Raw genomic sequence first — 18105 nt, forward strand, 5'->3', positions numbered from 1 at the left:
TTCTTTTGAATTTCATTATCTTTTATTTTTATATTTTTTATTCTTATGTTTTGTGGGTGTTTTGTTTTTAATTTTTTTCAACTATTGTTTTCTGTGGTTTATCTTTTTTACTTGTCATGATTTTAAATTTTATTGTATTATTATTTCAATTCTTTATTCTTTTCATTGTTATTTGTTAGGGTTCTTAACAATACCACTCTCAAATTTCATCAAGGAAGAAAAAGTGAATACCATGGCTACATAAGAAAGAGACATAGTTCAGAAAGAAAATAAAAAATCTCCTCAAAAAATTTTAATCACATGGAAACCTTGGAGTTAAATGATACAGAATTCAAAATTGAAGTTCCAAATATACTCAATGAGATGCAAGCAAACACTAATAGGCTACTTAATAAGCTCAGAAAACAAAACAAACACCTCACCAAGGAAATTGAAACTTAAAAACAGAGATGAGAACTCAATACATGAATTGAAAAAATGAGCAAGTTAGTTTTCCTAATAGAACAAGTCAGGTAAGAGAAAGAATCAGTGATATCAAAGACAGACAACTAGAGATACTAAAAAGAGAAGAAGAGAGAGAATCATGAATTAAAAATAAAACATAAGAGAGCTCTACAAGAATTGTCTGACTCCATCAGAAAGAGCAATATAAAAATAATAGGTATATCAGAAGAAGAAAAGAGGGAGAAGGGAATAGATAGCCTATTCAAAAAAATAATGAATGGAAATTTCCTAAGCCTATGGGAAGAGTTAGAACCTCAAATCAAAGAAGCAAACAGAATGCACAGTCACCTCAACTCAAACACACTTACTCCAAGGCACATCACATCTAAGAAACTAGAAAAAGAAGAATGAAGCCAACCCAAAGTCAGCAGAAGAAAGGAAGTAGTAAAAATGAGAGAACTAAACAAAATAGAGCACAAAAAAACTATAGAAAAAATAATACAACAAAGAACTAGTTCATTGCAAAAAAAAAATTAACAATAATAACCCAATAAAATTGACAAACCCACAACTAAACTCACTAAGGGAAAAAGAGAAAAGACTCATTTAAACAAAATCCGAAATTGAAAAAGAAGAAATTACCACAGATATCATAGATATACAAAGGATAATAATAGAATACTATGAAAGATTATATGCCACCAAAATTAACAACCTAGAGGAAGTGGATAAATTCTTAGAACTATACGATCTTCCTAGACTGAGTCATGAAGAAGTAGAAAACCTAAGTAGACCTAAAAGCAAGGAAGAAATAGAAACAACTATCAAAAAACTCCCAAAAAACAGAAGTCCAGGACCAGATGGCTACACTACTAAATTCTATCCAACATTCAAAGACGATTTGGTACCAATCCTTCTCAGAATCTTCCAAAAAAGTAGAAGAAGCAGTATGCCCTAAGACACTTTATGAGGCCAATATAACCCTCATACCAAAACCTAGCAAGGCCAACACAAAAAAAGAAAACTACAGACAGATATCACTAATAAATACAGATGCAAAAATCCTAAACAAAATACTAGCAAATCAAATACAACAACACATTAAAAAAATAACACATCATGATCAAGTAGGATTCATTCTAGCACAAATATGGTTTAACATATGGAAATCAATCAACATAATACACCACATCAACAAAGCAAAGAACAAAAAGCATATGATCTTATCAATATATGTAGAAAAGTCATTCTATAATATACAACGTCCCTTTATGTTTAAAGCACTCAATAAAATCAAAATAAAAGAAAATACCTCAACATCATAAAGGCTATATATGACAAACCATCAGCTTATATATTAAATGGTGAAAAAATAAAAGTTTTTCCTCTAAAATCAGGAACAAGACAAGGCTGCCCAGTCTCTCCACTCCTATTCAATACAGTGCTAGAAGTTTTAGCCACAACAATCAAGCAAGAGAAAGAAATAAAAAGCATTTATATTGGGAAAGAAGAATGAAAGGTTTCACTTTTTGCAAATGACATGATCCTATATATAGAAAACCCCAAAGACTCCACTGAAAAACTATTAGAAACAATAAACCAATATAGTAAGTTCACAGGATACTAAATTCATATACAAAAGTCCATTGCTTTTCTATATGCCAATAATGAAACTTCAGGGAATGAACTAAAAATAAAAAACAACTCCTTTTGTAATTTGCAACAAAAAAAAAATACAATACCCAGGAATTAACTTAACAAAAGATGTGAAGGACCTATATACTGAAAACCACAAAACATTGTTGCAAGAAATTGAAAAAGACACAATAAAATGAAAAAATATCCCATGTTTATAGATTGAAAGAATCATAGTTAAAATGGCCATATTACCTAAAGAAATATATTAATATAAATTTAATACAATTCCCATCAAAATTCCAATGTCTTTTTTTTTTTTAAGAAATAGAACAAAAAATGAAAAGCTTTGTACAGAACCATAAAAAACTGAATAGCCAAAGCAATCCTGAGGAAGAAGAATAAAACCAGAGGTATCAAACTACCTGACTTCAAACTATACTGAGCCACAATAATCAAAACTATGATATTGGCAGAAAAACAGACATACAGACCAGTGGAATAGAATTGAGAGCCCAGAAATAAAACCACATATATATGGACAAATCATCTTTGACAAAGTAGCCAAGTCTACGGCCATACCACCCTGAACGCGCCCGATCTCGTCTGATCTCGGAAGCTAAGCAGGGTCGGGCCTGGTTAGTACTTGGATGGGAGACAAAATAGCCAAAACCACACAATGGAGAAAAGAAACCACTTCTATAAATGGTGCTAGAAAAATTGGAAAATCACATGCAGAAGAATGAAACTTGACTAAAGTTTGTCCCCATGCACAAAAATTAATTCAAAATGGATCAAAGACCTAAATATAAGATCTGAAACAAGGCCCTGGCTGTTTGGCTCAGTGTCAGATCATCAGCCCAGCATGTAGATGGCCTGGGTTCAATTCCCAGTCTGCTTTTCCACCCCTTCCCCACCACCTTTCTTCTCCCCCTACTACAGCCATGGCTTAATTAGAGCAAGTTGGTCCCAGGAGCTGAGGATGGCTCCATGGCCTCCGCCTCAGGTGCTAATAAATGGCTCTGGTTGCAACAGAGCAAGGACCCCGGATGGGCAAAGCATTGCCCCCTAGTGGGCTTGCCAGATGGATCCTGGTCGGGGTACATGCAGGTGTTTGTCTCTGCCTTCCCTCCTCTCACTAAATTAAAAAAAAAAAAAAAGATCTGAAAAAATAAATTATATGGAAAAAAAAACAAAGGTACTAAACCTTGGCTATAGAGAACAATTTATGAATCTAACCCCAAAGGTAAGGGAAGTAAAGGCAAAAATAAGTGAATCAGACTATAACAAACTTAAAAGCTTCTGCATAGCAAAAGAGACTGACAACAAAATAAAAAGGCATCCAAACAAATGAGAGATGATATTTGCAAACAACAGCTCCGATAACACATTAATATCCAAAATATATAAGAACTCAAAACTTAGCAATAAACAAGCAAACAATCCAATTTTTAAAATGGGGAGAGGACCTGAACAGACACTTCTCCCAAGAAGAAATACAAATGGCCAACAGATATATGAAAAGATGATCATCTTCACTAGCTATTTGAGAAATGCACATCAAAACAATGAGTTATCATCTCACACCTGTAAGATAAGCTGTTATCAAGGCAGGTAATAACAAGTGTTGGAGAGGCTGTGGAGAAAAAGAAACCCTCAGGCCCTGGCCGGTTGGCTCAGTGGTAGGGCATCGGCCAGGCGTGCAGGAGTCCTAGGTTTGATTCCCGGCCAGGGCACACAGGAGAAGCACCCATCTGCTTCTCCACTCCTCCCCTTCTCCTTCCTCTCTGTCTCTCTCTTCCCCTCCCACAGCCAAGGCTCCATTGGAGCAAAGATGGCCCGGGCACTGAGGATGGCTCTGTGGCCTCTGCCTCAGGCGCTAGAATGGCTCTGATTGAGGCAGAGCGACACCCCAGATGGGCAGAGCATCGCCCCCTAGTGGGCGTGCTGGGTGGATCCTGGTCAGGGGCATGCGGGAGTCTGTCTGACTGCCTCCCTGTTTCCAACTTCGGAAAAATAAAAAAATAAAAATAAATTAAAAAAAGGAACCCTCATTCACTGCTGGTGGGAATGTAAACTAGTATAACCATTATGGAAGAAAGTTTGGTAATTCCTCGAACAATTAAGAATAAAACTACCACATGACCCCGCAATCCCTCTACTGAGTATCTACCCCCAAGACTTGAAAACTTGGTCTGTAAAGACACTTGCACCCCCCCCCATGGTCATCACAGCAACATTCACAGTGGCCAAGACATAGAAACAACCAAATTGTGCCTGGATAGAGGATTAGATAAAGAGGATGTGGTACATATATATATACAATGAAACACTATTCACCCATAAGAAATGATGACATATTGCCATTTATGACAACATAGATGGACTTTAAAAACTTTATATTGTGTAAAATAAGTAAATCTGAAAAAGGTAAGAACTGTATGATTTCACACATAGGTAAGGTATAAAACTGAGACTCATGGGCATAGATAAAAGTGAAGTGCTTACCAGAGACAGAAAGATGTGGGGGAGGGGGACATTGGGGAGGGGTGTAAAGAGTAACATATATTTATATAAGGTGCCAGAAAATGATTAGACATTGGGTGATGGGTATACAACATAATCAATAGGTCAAATGCTACAGACGTGTTTACCTGAAACCTCTGTACTCTTGTTGATCAATGTCACCCTGTTAAATTTAATTTTCTAAATAAAAATAATAACAAAAATTTTCTTCATTGTCTTCATTTACCACAAAACGTCAAAATACAGATTGCATTTTTAAGTAGATGCACCCTATCACTTAGCTGGTTACTCAGTTATTTACCTTTCGAGCTGTTACTAAATGGCATTCTCACACCACCGACATGACACTGGCCCTCCTCATTCTAGTCCCTAAATATGTTGAATCCCCACTGCTGGTCTCCCTATGTTGCACTCTGGGAATTTCCTCAATATTGTTCTCCACTCTCATAATTGGTCCTTCAGCTGTGTCTCATCCTTTATGGAATAAATTATTTTATATGTTTATTCTGTTGGGTTCTTTTTTATCTCTAAGATGCCTAACTCAATATAGACTTATATGAATAATCCATATTCTTGGCTCAGAATTTGAATCATCCCTTTAGTTTTTAGATATTTGAACATCAGATCTCAAATGACTCTCATATTGTCCTATTGACTTTATTTCATTGCACATGACAGTGCCTGTTATCAATAGACTACTGTCCATAGCATCTTGTCATTATCAGAATGAACTCTATGTCCATTCTGCTCAGAAGTCTCTCCCCTCACACATCTGCTCTTGCCCAGGTTTCTCCTCGGGCCCTCCTGGGACTCAGGCTAACAAGGAGACAGTGGCAGCTGTTCCTGTCGTATGGTATTCGCTCTCTCAGATGGAGCATCTGCTCAACGTTCCGTCCATCAGGGCCTGGCCGGTGGGAGCCTCAAATGCTCACATGAAAAACGCCATGGCTGATGATACTAGACTTTATCTGTTCCAGGACAAACAAGGGAGGTAGCTCACTGCTGAGCTCAGGCCAGTGGGCAGAGATATCCCAGTGCTCATAGAGAAACACGGGGCAGGGGACCACAGCTTCCAACTTCACCTGGACCCGGCCCCTCCCTTTCTGTGAAGACCTGAGGTCCCACTCTCTGTCCGCACAGGTGGAAATCTCCCATTGACTCATGGATGGTTCTGGGCATTAGTGGCCACTCACTTTTGGTATCTGTTCCCTGCTGTGGTTTCCTCTCCATTTGGGGAAATGTCATTTCTCTTTTTCTGCACGTGGCTGTGCTACATATTTTAGAACCACTGTCAGTAGCTTTACTTGCTATTCAAAGCTGACAGGGTCTACAGTCAGCACAGCAATCCTGCACTTGCTGGTGGACACCCTGATTCTCTCATGTCCCAGCCCCCTCAGGACTTCATCTGGTCTGAAACTGATGTCTCCCTCCCAGGAACCCAGCACCACTGACCCACAACCACTCTGAGGAGGGGGGTTCATGACAGCCTGGCCAAATGAGGAAACTGAGGCTCAGAGGTAGGATGTTATCACTCAAGGGTGCACAGGTATTGGGTGATGGTTATCTAAATAAATACTTATTGTTCATCAATATCAGAGCTCTAACCCAAATCAGTGTCCCTTAAAGCTGGAAAGCAGGACCACAGGATGAGGGGGAGACTTGAACCCAGGAAACAAGGGACAATAAGGGGGCAGAAACAACTCAGAGGCTTGTCCCCCCAAAAATGAAAATCAAGAGAAAAAAAAGCTGTCACTAAGAAAAAAAGAGAAGTCTGAGATGACAGCTATAATGAAAAGAAAGCCACACTCTTGAGCCATAGAAGAACCATGTTTTCTTCCCTATTTCCCTGTATTCCCCTTGGTGCTCATTGTCAGACACACAGACCTGAACTGCACAGGGAGACGGTGGACCTGTCCCTGTTGATCTGAGCTCTGCAGTCACAGGGACTCACGTCTTCCTGAAGCATCTCCAGGGCTGGTGACCACCGTCCATGGTGAGGACCCACAGGGAGGAGTTGATGAACAGGCTGAGGATGAAGGTGACTCCACAGGGGAGGCTCTGACAGGGAAGGCTGTGCCCTGGGTCACCTCATCTGGAAAGGGCATCTCAGGAGGCTGTGGGTTATTTCCTGTGGCATCATGAAAATGAGAGCTAGGCCCTGGGGAGGAATGTTCTCCTTTCTGGGGGGTGCTGACGTGACAGCCCTGTGACAGGGAGGGACAGCCTCCTAGTGGCCACACCCTGTGTCTTTCTGCCTTGGTTTCCTCCATCTGCACAGCGGGGTCCAGAGAGAGGAGACTCCATGACCCCCACACTCACAGCCCTGCTCTGCCTAGGTGAGAATGGGGAGGGGAAGGGGAAGCCCTGGTCTTGGATGGACCCCATGAGTCAGGAGGTTCACAGGGGTGAGAGGGTTCTGCTCAGGCTCAGGAGCAAATCTCTCACAGGAACTCTCTTCCAGGACTGAGTGTGAGCCCGAGGTCCCGAGTGCAGGCAGGTGAGTCTGTTCACAGGAGCCCCCGGTCCCATTTGTCATAGGGGACAGGGGCCACCCCACGGGCAGCTGGGGATGGAAAACAGCAGACCTGTCTGACAGATGAGAGACCCTGGGAGGGTCCTGGGACTGACAGCTGGGAGCGGGGGGAGGGGGAATGTCTTATTACCTCTGACTCCTTCCAGGGACCCTCCCCAAGCCCATGCTCTGGGCGGAGCCTGGCTCTGTGATCCCCTGGAGGGACCCTGTGACCCTCTGGTGTCAGGGGACCCTGGGGGCTGAGAAGTACCATCTGCATAAAGAGGGAAGCACACAACTGTGGGACAGACAGAAGCCACTGAAGTCCGAGAACAAGGCCAAGTTCCCCATCAAGTACATGACAGAGCGTGATGCAGGGAGATATTACTGTAGATACCTCAACTCCACTGACTGGTCAGAGCTCAGTGACCCCCTGGAGCTGGTGGTACAAGGTAAGGAAACACCAGGGGTCCCAGCCTCAGGCTCTGCCCTCAGGAAGGGGGTCTGCTCTAAGGAGGTCTCCCCTTTCAGAGCCCAGCCCTGGGGGATGTGAGAGAGGGGTGAGCCCCATCTAACATGCTGCCTCCTCCTCTCCTAGGATTCTACAGCAAACCCAGCCTCTCAGCCCTGCCCAGCCCTGTCGTGACCTCAGGAGGGAACGTGACCCTCCAGTGTTACTCATGGGAGGGATTTGACAGGTTTATTCTGACTAAGGAAGAAAAACACAGGTTCTCCTGGACCCTGGACTCACAGTCACACCTCAGGGGAAGATACCGGGCCCTGTTCCCTGTGGGCCCCGTGAACCCCAGTCACAGGTGGACATTCAAATGCTATGGCTGTTACAGAGACAGATCCCAGGTGTGGTCACCGCCCAGTGATGCCCTGGAGCTCCTGGTCTCAGGTGAGTAAGTCCCATTAGTGTCCCATCCATGGATTGAGGCATCAGACACATTACTATCATCGTTGCTGTGAGGGAGCCCCATGTGAGAGGGTGGGGGGAGGGGAGCACAGGAGCTCCTGAGTCAGAGACAGAGAGAGAGACAGTGAGACCTGGGCCAGGACGGAAGAAGGCATTGCATGGGAGGAGCAGCCCCTGTAACTCACGTCTGGTCTCCCCAGGTGTGTCTCAGAAGCCCTCCCTCCTGACCCAGCAGGGCCCTATCGTGGTCTTTGGAGAGAGCCTGACTCTCCAGTGTCACTCTGATGTCGGCTATGACAGGTTTGTTCTCATCAAGGAGGGGGGACATGACCTCCCCCAGAATCTTGTCCTGCAGCCCCAGGCTGGGCTCTCTCAGGCCAACTTCTCCCTGGACACTGTGAGCAGCTCCCACGGGGGCCAGTACAGATGCTACGGTGGACACAACCTCTCCTCCGAGTGGTCGGCCCCCAGTGACCCCGTGGACATCCTGGTGGCAGGTGAGGACCCAATGGGTTCAGTCAGGGACCCAGACTCTGCACAGGTCCTAGTGGAGGATCTCAGGTGGTGATGGGAAGAGTGAATGTGCAGGGTCCCAGGGAGGGAGACAGAGAGACAGGGGATGGGAGGGGAGGGGAGACTCAGAGAAACAGAGACAGACAGAGAGGAGGGTCCTCAGAGAGAGGGCTGCTGACTCTCAGGTCAGAACAAGGTGGCGGGCAGCCCCTCACCCACCCTCTCTCTCTCTAGAATGGCTCCCTGACAGACCCTCCCTCTCGGTGCAGCCGAACAACACAGTGGACTCGGGAGAGAACGTGACCCTGCTGTGTCAGTCACAGAGCCCGACGGACACTTTCCTTCTGTCCAAGGAGGGGACAGCCAATCCCCCCGTGCGTCTTAGATCAGAGCTCCGAGCTCAGCAGTACCAGGCAGAGTTCTCCATGTGTCCTGTGACCTCAGCCCACGGGGGGACCTACAGCTGCTACAGATCACAGGGCTCTAACCCCTACCTGCTGTCACACCCCAGTGAGTCCCTGGAGCTCCTGGTCTCAGGTGAGGGGACAGTGACCCTGTATTTTCTGTCAGTTCAGGATCTTGTCACCCAGAAGATACATACTCCTCAGAGACACACTGTCCCATGCCCACCCCTCCCTGACCTGGGGTCCAGAATGTGCTGGGTGGCCCGTGGGAGTGTGTTGGGGAGGCCACAGAACTGATGCAGGAGGAGTCTGAGTGAGGTGGAGACTCCAGGGTCAGCCGCAGACTCTCACCCCCTATATCGCCCTTCCCAGGACACTGCAGACCCCAGCCCCCACCCATAGGCTCATCTCCACCATTGGTGAGCCACTGGAACCTGTTTGCTAGGGGTGTCTCTGAGCTTCTCAGAAGTTTTAATGTCCCCCAGGTACTTAAGGACAAGCTTGTGTCACAGGGGTGCTGAGAATCGGGAAAAATTTCAGGGGAGACACAGAGCTTCAGGGACTCTGAGCATTCTCCCCTCCCCAAACCACGCAGTCAAGCCCTCAGAGTGGTGAGGAGGGCAGGTGACAAGTGGGGTGGTCGTGGCAGAGGGCGTTGTTGGGGCCCAGGCTTAGGTAAGAAGACAGCCCCCACCCTCACACATCATCCTGATCCCAAGGAAGCTCTGAAGATTGGTTCCTGCCCCCATGGAGTCAGACCCACAGAGGGGTAAGTGAGGGTCTCTGTGAGGAGGAGGTGGGTGCATCCACGGGGGACAGGGGCAGCGTCATATGGGAGTTCAGGCATCTGTGGGGACACTGACATGAACACTCCTTCCCCTGTGTGGCCTAAGTGTCCCCAAGTGTAAAAGGACAGAATCGTGGCCCAGAGCTCAGATTTCCTGTCAGTTCTGGCTCTGAGCTCCTGGGAGAGGGGGCTTCCAGGGAAGCCCCAGGTGTGATGTTATGGGGAATGTCCCCTCCGAAGCAGTGACGGTGACTCTATAAAGGGACGAACAAACAGGCCAAGGTTCTGAGCCAACCAGGTACATTCTCTCAGCTCAGGCTCAGCACAGAGGAGAGAGGGGACAGGAGTCAGACCTGGGTCAGCTCCCAGCTCTGCTGCTCCTGCTGTGGGGCCAGGCTGTCCCTTCTCTCCTCTGAGTGTCGGATTCTTGTCGGTCCATCCCTGGTTCCATCCTTCTCACAGGCTGCTGTAAGGACAGGTGACACAGGGGTCCTCACAGACCTCAAGAAGGCAGGGCCCCCAGTCTAGCCTGACCTACCCAATAAAGTATCAGGGTCCTGCAGGGTGGAGAGGAGTCCCAGGTGACACAGAGCCCTCCCCACCCCCCTGTCCCAACTGAGTCCCTGCTGTGCTGGGGTCAGGTAATAACAAAGGAACCTCAGCTCCCGATGGGACATGGACAGGCCCCTCGCAGATGAGGAACCCAGGGTACGAAGCTGGTGATCACCTGGGAGATAGGTGGACACCAGCTTGTGACATGAGGACAGCACAGGGAGCCCACAGACCCAGGTTCCAAGCCCAGATCTGCCCCCTCCAGGCTGGGTGACATGGGGCATGTAGTGAACCTCTTGAGCGTCAGTGCAATGGGGGTGAGGTCAGGAATCCTTGTGCCTGACTGTGGGGAGGGGGAGAGGAGATGGATGACAGCCCCCAGCACCTGCCTCACACACAGTAGGTGCTCATTAAATGGCATCACTGGCTCATTCATGATGTCATTTATGTCCAAGGTCTCAAGTGGTACCAGATTATCCTGATTGGGGTCTCAGTGGTCCTTGTCCTGCTGCTCTCCCTCCTTCTTTTCCTCTTCCTACGACACCAGCGTCAGAGCAAAGACAGGATGTCAAGTAAGTAGGGCATCAGGTGACCTGGGTCACAGAGAGGGGTGGGGGCTCAGAGGACCAGGCACAGGAAAACCAAATAGGTGGAGAAGGGCAGCTGGGAAAAATATTTCTCTAGAATCTCAAATCAGAAAATCTAGAAAAAAAATACTCATTGTCAGCATAGATGTACAAATGTGAGGTTATCTTTTATCATTTTCAATCTCATGAAATACTAAAAGATATGTACAAGTGTGTGTTAAGGCTTCTGTCTTTTCTGTTGAATCACGCAGTAATGGAGGCCCTAACCTCCCAGGGCTGAGACTGTCCCTCTTGACCAGCCCAGAGAGAAGCTTATGTCTAACTTCCTGCTGGGGCCACAGACCCCCAAGCCCAAACACAAAGACCTGCATGCCAGTAATTGCTGCCCCAAAGACCCCCAGACTCTCACCATCCACGGCCCCTCTCTGCCCCTAACACTCCTGTCTCCTCTGCCAGCTGCAGCCCAGCTGGGGATGCCCAGGAAGAGCCCCTCTGTGAGAGGAAGAGAGGGCTGCCCTGGGGGAGGGGGCATAGGGATTTAGGAGATGATGGGAAGGGAGAGGCAGAAAGGGTGTGGGGTCAGAGGTGGGAAGGACTGAAATCCTCACTGTGTGATCTGGCACCTCACCTCACCCCTGGGTTAGTGGCCCATCTGGGAGCAGGTGGGCTCTGCAGCCTTGAGATCTCAGGGACACTGCCGGGACACACCTCGATTCTGCCCCAGCAGATGCTGCCATGAAGGACCCACAGCCTGAGAAGGTCATAGAGCTGGACCCTCGGGTGAGACCCCTGCTCCTGTCCAGGCCACCAAGGACCTTCCTGTTGCCCAGTTTAGTCCAACAAACATTTCCCTGTCCTCACCTCACTGGTTCACAGGAGCGTCCCACACTCACTTCCCCTTCTGGGCACCCCGGTCACTTTGCTGTGACTCACTCCTCCTGGTTTCCCTGTGACATCATATGTGGTCCCCTTTGCTGGCTCCTGATCCTCTGTCTGACCTTGTGCAGCCCCAGGTCTCAGGAGGACACATGAACAAGTGAATCACCCACAGGTCCTCAGGGCCCCCTTCATTCATTCACCAGCAGATGTGAGGGGAGCTCACTGTTTACCAGCTCCATTTAGGGGCCACAGTGCAGCCCTGAGCAACACAGTCTCCACACTCCTCCAGCTCACCTGTGGGGGAGGGAGAGAATATGCAAATAAGGGGACAATGTCCTAAAGAGCAAAGTGCTGTGAAGGAAAATAAGGCAGGGGTGGGGCTAGAGTGTGTAGCCATAGAGGAAAAGAGAAAACAGCAGGTGCAAAGGTCCTGAGGCAGGACATGCTTATTCAACAAAATGGGCCAAATGGCAGGAGTCAAATCAGCAAGAGAGTGTAAGGAGTCAGAACCATAGAAGCATCCAGATGTTCCAAGGCTTAGGAAGTCCCTGCAGGTTCCATCAAGAGTGTGACCTAATCTGAATTTGTTTTAAGTGAAAAGAGGGAAGATAGACAGACTACTGCATCTACCCAGCACCGTCATCAAAGGCCAATGCTGGAATTAACTGAACTCTCCTTAACACTCAAGCCAACCAAGCCCCTGGCTGTTGGAGGGAAGAGAATGAAAAGGGGAAAAAGAAGGAAGAAAAACAGATGGTCACATTTTATGTGTGCCCTGACCAGGGATCAGACCAGGGACATCCACATGCCAGACTGATGCTTCATCCACTGAGCCAACTATCCAGGGCCAGTCTAATCTGATTTAAAGTTTAACATCATCACTCTGATCTGGAAACAGCTCAAGTGTCCATCAGTAGACACGTAGATAAAAAATGTCTGGTACATATACACAGTGGAATACGATGCAGCCACAAAAAAGAATTTTAACATTATGCAAAGGCATGGATGGACCTGGAGATTATTACGCCAAGTGAAATAAGCCAGGAAGAGTAAGACAAATGTCATATGATCTCTCTTATATGTGAAATCTAATGAACACAATAAACTGAGAAACAAAATAGATATAGAGGCACAGTCACAAGGAACAGATGGACAGCTGTCAGAGAGAAAGAGGATCAGGGGATGGGATCAAAGAAGGTGAAGGGATTAGCCAAATTATATATTATATACATAACACATAGATACAGCTAACGGGGTAGCAAGTTCCAAAGGGAAAGGGGGGAGGGAGTTAGGGGGAGGGGAACAAAGAGAGTGACATGGGAATGGAAAGAGACTTTGCATGGAGCATGGCGGGCATGATACTGGGGGCCAAGGGTGTTTTATTGAGTGGGACTTTGAAACCATGTTAACACATTAAATTGAAAAAATGTATAAGGCTCTGGCCAGTTGTCTCAGTGGTTGAGCATCAGCCAGGTGTGTGGATGTCCCGGGTTCAATTCCTGGTCAGGGCACACAGGAACAGCGCCCATCTGCTTCTCTACCTTTCCCCCGTCACTTCTCTCTCTCTATCTATCTAACTATATAGCTAGCTAGCTCTCCTCCTTCCCTCCTGCAGCCAAGTCTCAATTAGAGTGAGTTGGCTCTGGGCACTGAGAATGGTTCCATGGCCTCCACCTCAGGCACAAAAAAAAAAAAGAGGCTCCACTTGCAATGGAGCAAGGGCCCCCAGATGGGCAGAGCATTGCCCCTAGTGGGCTTGCCAGGTGGATCCCAGTGGGGGCACATGCAGGACTCTGTCTCTGCCTCTCCTCCTTTCACTAAATTTTTTTTAATAAAAAAAAGAAAATGTAGAAATGATTTAAATTTAAAAATATCTGTATGCCAAATTCTTTGATAATGAAATGTGCATAAACAAATTATGTACCTCTGTAACTTAGAAAGTAAGTTTTCACTTAAAATAAATAAGATTCTTTTAAATGATAAAAAAAATAAAATTTCACATCCTCACTCTGACAACAGGTGAATAATTTACTGGAGGTTTTCACCAGTACAATCAGGGGACACTGTCTCTGTCTCACTGTCTCTGCAGCAGAACGGGAACGATGAAGTCACCCAGGGAGTGTCGTCCACCCAGGTGAACCACTCAAGATCAAGACTCAGGCAGGGAATGGCCACCTGTCCTTCCTCCCTGTCGGGGGGATTGCTGGACATGAAGGACAAACAAGCAGAAGAGGACAGACAGATGGACAGTCAGGTGGGTCCCATGCTCTCCATGCCCCTGGAATCCCCCCACCCCATCCATGTTCCATCTCCCTCACTCTCCCCCTGCTCCAGGCTGCTGCTTCTGATGCCCCCCAGGATGTGACCTATGCCCAGCTGAACCACTTGACTCCCAGACAGGATACAACTACACCCCCTTCCTCCTCATCAGAGGAGCCCCCAGATGAGCCCAGCATGTATGCTGCTCTGGCCGTCCATCAGCCCAGGGATGGACCAGGACCCCACACTCCAGAGAGTATGAATTTAGAACCAAAACAGAAGTGAGAGAGTGCTTTAAATGAATAATGTAAATATTACACATTAAATCTATAAAATGCAAAATTAAGGACTATGAATTAATATATTAGAAAAGAAAGAGGTGAAGACATAGAAACAACCTAAGTGTCCTTCAATGGATGACAGGGTGAAGATGTGGTAATATATATAATAGACTGTTATCAGCTGTAAAAAAATAGATGAAAAAGTGCCATTTTCAGCAACATGGATGGATCTTGAGAGTATTATGCTGAGTGAGATAAGGCACACTGAAAAGGACAAGAACCATATCATTTCAATCATATGTGGGTGAGATCTGAAACTGTGAACTGTCATGTATATTAAATATATTGGATCAGTAATTAAAAATTTTCCTGCAAAGTTAACTCAGAGTTTGGAAAGCTTCACTGGTAAATGCTTCTGAACATTTATGCATAGATGAAATACGCACACACACACACAAACATACAGAAAATAACAAAAAAGAAAACAAAACAAACCCATAGATTCAGACAACAGAAGGGCAGTTACCAGAGGGGAAGAGAGGGCGAGGGGATAATGAGGGTAAAAGGAGTCAAATATAAGGTGACAAAAGGAGACCAGACTCTGGGTGGTAAGCACACAATACAATATACAGAGAATGTATTACAGAATTGTATGCTTGAAACCTATATAATGTTATTAAACAATGTTACCCAAATACAGTAGATACAATTTAAAAAGAAATAAAATTATCACCTAAAAAATTAAATTAACAGCCTGACCAGGTGGTGGCACAGTGAATAGAGCATTGGCCTGGGATGCTGAGGACCTAGGCTCAAAACCCTGAGGTTGCAGGCTTGAGCACGGGATCATAGACATGACCCCATGGTCACTGGCTTGAGCTCAAAGGTTGCTGGCTTGAAGCCCAAGGTCACTGGCTTGAGTCCAAGGTCACCTGCTTAAGCACGGGGTCACTGGCTCAGCTGCAGCCCCCACCCCCATCATGGCACATATGAGAAAGCAATCAATAAATAACTAAGATGCCAAACAAAGAATTTATGCTTCTCATTTCTCTCCCTTCCTGTCAAACTGTTTCTATCTGTCTCTTTCTCTCTCTCTCACTTGCTAAAAAAAGTAACAATAATAAGTTAACAAAACACTTCATTTTATTAAAAAAATAACAAAAATAAAAAAATAAATCAACAACCTAAGATATTATGTCAAGGATTTAGAAAAATAATAGCAAATTTTTCAATATTAAACTAGGATAAAAATACCACAGACAAACAAAACATAGAGAAAAATGAAGAAGCCAAAAAATTTTATTCTTGAAAAACATTATGCACACTTACAGATTCTAGCACAATGAACATGGAACAAATACAGAAGCATGCATCACTTCTGTCAGGATAGCATCACAGTTCCTACAGTTTAAATAGGTAACAGAATGATGTCTGACTAATGGCATTGTGAGAGATACTCTCGATCTCTCCCCTAGAAATTTCAACAAATTAAACAGCTATAATGCAGTGAAACGACCCCAGCTGGGCTTGCAGGCACACCTGAAAGATCCAAGCACCAAATGAACCAAAGGTGGAAAGTGTTGAGAAGCGAGCAGAAGATAAAATGCACTCATGGTGGGCTCTGGAGAGAGGAGAGGCCCAGACTATCTGGTTTTTTGCCTACAGGGGCTCAGGAGAGGGGATAAGCCTAGAGTGACTGTTCTTTTTTTTTTTTCTGCTGAGTCTTCAGAGAAGAAAAAAATACAGACTGTCTGGATTAGGTCTGCAGGAGCTCCAGAGAGGGGACAAGCCCAGAATGACTGGGTCTTCTTCTGCTGAGAGAAGTGGTGAGATTGAGGGACAGAGGGAGAGATACTAAACCAAAGCAGCTGCAGAGTCATGGCCAGTGTTCTCGCAGTATGCCCATGGGCCACACTCGGCACAGAGACAGAAAAAACCAAAGTTTTCCCCCCCCCCAGCCTCTCAGATCTCAGTACAGAGAGTGGCAGAGATAGACCCCACAACTAACTCTTCTAAAAGACACTTTTTCCTGAAGAACTGAGGTGCACTACGTCTGGCTCCCTGGTCTGTTGTGAAGTGAGGAGGCCTGAGATCACCATTGCTATAGCCATAAAGATGTAAGGCCATAAATCCTCACAACATGACCCACCCACCAACACAACTCAGCCCTGCCTACACTATTGCAACAGCAACATCTCAACAAAGGTCAGCCCAAAAATTTGACACAGCTAAAATGCCTAATACAATGCCATCTACTAGAAGAAAGCAAAACAACCTCTCAAAACTGAAACCTTTTCTTTATTTCTTTTTTTTTTCTCCTTTTTCTCAAATGAATTTCATTTTCTTTCATTTATATATTTTCATTCTTATTTTTGTGGGTAACTTCTTTTTTATCTTTGTTTTTTGTAGGGGTTTTATACTTGTCATTATTTTAATTTTTTATATTTTTATTATATTGTTCATTTTTATTTTTTATTTTTATTATTTCTTCTTTGTTAGAGTTTTTGACAATATCACTCTCAAATGTCATCAAGAAAGCAGAAACTTAATATCATGGTTACATAAGACAGAGATACAGTTCAGAAAGAAAATGAGAAACCTCCAGAAGGCAATCTCAATCACATGAAAAACTTGAAGTTAAACCATAAAGAATTCAAAACTGAAGTCCTGAAAATACTCAATGAGATGTGAAAACACCAATATACAACTCAATGAGCTCAGAAAATAAAACAAATACCTCACCAAAAAGATTGAAACTTTAAAAACAAGAAATGAAGAATTCAATATATAATTTGAAAAATGAGCTAGCAATATTAGCTAATAGAACAAGCCAGATAGAGGAGAGAATAAGTGACATCAAAGACAGGCAACAAGAGATGCTACAGAGAGAAGAAAGGAGAGACTCATGAATTTTAAAAAATGATAGAGCTCTACAAAAATTGTCTGATTGCATCAGAAAGAGCAATATAAAAATAACGGGTATATCCAAAAAAGGGAGGGAGAATGGAATGGAGAGCCTATTCAAACAAATAATTGATGAAAATTTCTCAAGCATATAGAAAGAGAGCCTCAAATCCAAGAAACAAACAGAATGCCGAGTTACCTCAATCCAAACAGACCTACTCCAAAGTACATCATAAAGTTGTCAAAAATCAATGACAAAGGAAGAATCCTCAAGGCAGCTAGGGAAAAAAAGAATATAACATGAAGGAGAGCCCATTAGGTCATCATCACACTTCTTAACAGAAACTCTACAAGCCAGAAGAGAGTTTACCCAAACATTGAAAGTCCTGAAAGAGAGGAATTATCAGCCAAAAATATCATGTTCATCAAAGTTATCCTTCAAATATGAAGGAGAAATAAAAATATTTGCAGGCATACAGAAGCTGAGGAGATATAACCAGAAAACCTCCACTGCAGGAAATACTCAAGGGGGTTATTCAACCAGACACAAAGAACAAAACAAATCAAAACTACAAGTAAAAGCTCCAACAAGGCCACAATAAAAACAAAGATAATCTATGACAACAATAACATAAAGAGGAGAGAATAAAGATCTACAGTAGCAAAATAGGATGGAGTGCAGAAGCACTCATAAAACAAAGGACTCTTGTACATAAAAAATCATTTCTCTTCATAACCTAATGGTAACTACCCATGAAAAAGCCACTATTTTTAAAACACCTATTTTTAAAAGAGAATAAATTTCAATAAAAAGAATATAAAAAAAGAACAAAGAATAAACGGGAGAAAGAAGTATGAAATACCACCAAACAAAAACAACTGACAGAAAAACAAAAGAGAAGA

The 18105-nt window shown here is 44.7% G+C and overlaps 2 protein-coding genes across 7 annotated transcripts in view; both read left to right on the top strand.

Moving 5' to 3' along the window:
* LOC136331961 (leukocyte immunoglobulin-like receptor subfamily A member 6) overlaps positions 1-18105 on the top strand; it is a 50975-nt gene that overhangs the window by 14485 nt on the left and 18385 nt on the right. The gene's annotated exons all lie outside the window — the stretch shown is intronic.
* On the top strand, positions 6510-14665 carry LOC136331960 (leukocyte immunoglobulin-like receptor subfamily A member 6). Of its 5 annotated transcripts, none has more exons than XM_066271145.1 (11): positions 6510-6598; positions 6884-6941; positions 7067-7102; positions 7285-7569; positions 7716-8018; positions 8237-8533; positions 8784-9086; positions 10748-10864; positions 11604-11659; positions 13851-14012; positions 14093-14665. In XM_066271145.1, the coding sequence occupies exons 1-11, from the start codon at positions 6596-6598 to the stop codon at positions 14300-14302; spliced, it is 1830 nt and encodes a 609-aa protein (XP_066127242.1). In that variant the 5' UTR covers positions 6510-6595; the 3' UTR covers positions 14303-14665. The 5 variants fall into 5 exon arrangements, 4 of the variants coding, with proteins under 4 accessions (XP_066127242.1, XP_066127241.1, XP_066127243.1 ...); XM_066271144.1 differs by having other exon boundaries at positions 11607-11659; positions 13848-14012; XM_066271146.1 differs by having other exon boundaries at positions 11607-11659.

This window comes from Saccopteryx bilineata, chromosome 3, assembly GCF_036850765.1.
Source record: "Saccopteryx bilineata isolate mSacBil1 chromosome 3, mSacBil1_pri_phased_curated, whole genome shotgun sequence".
NCBI lineage: Eukaryota > Metazoa > Chordata > Mammalia > Chiroptera > Emballonuridae > Saccopteryx > Saccopteryx bilineata.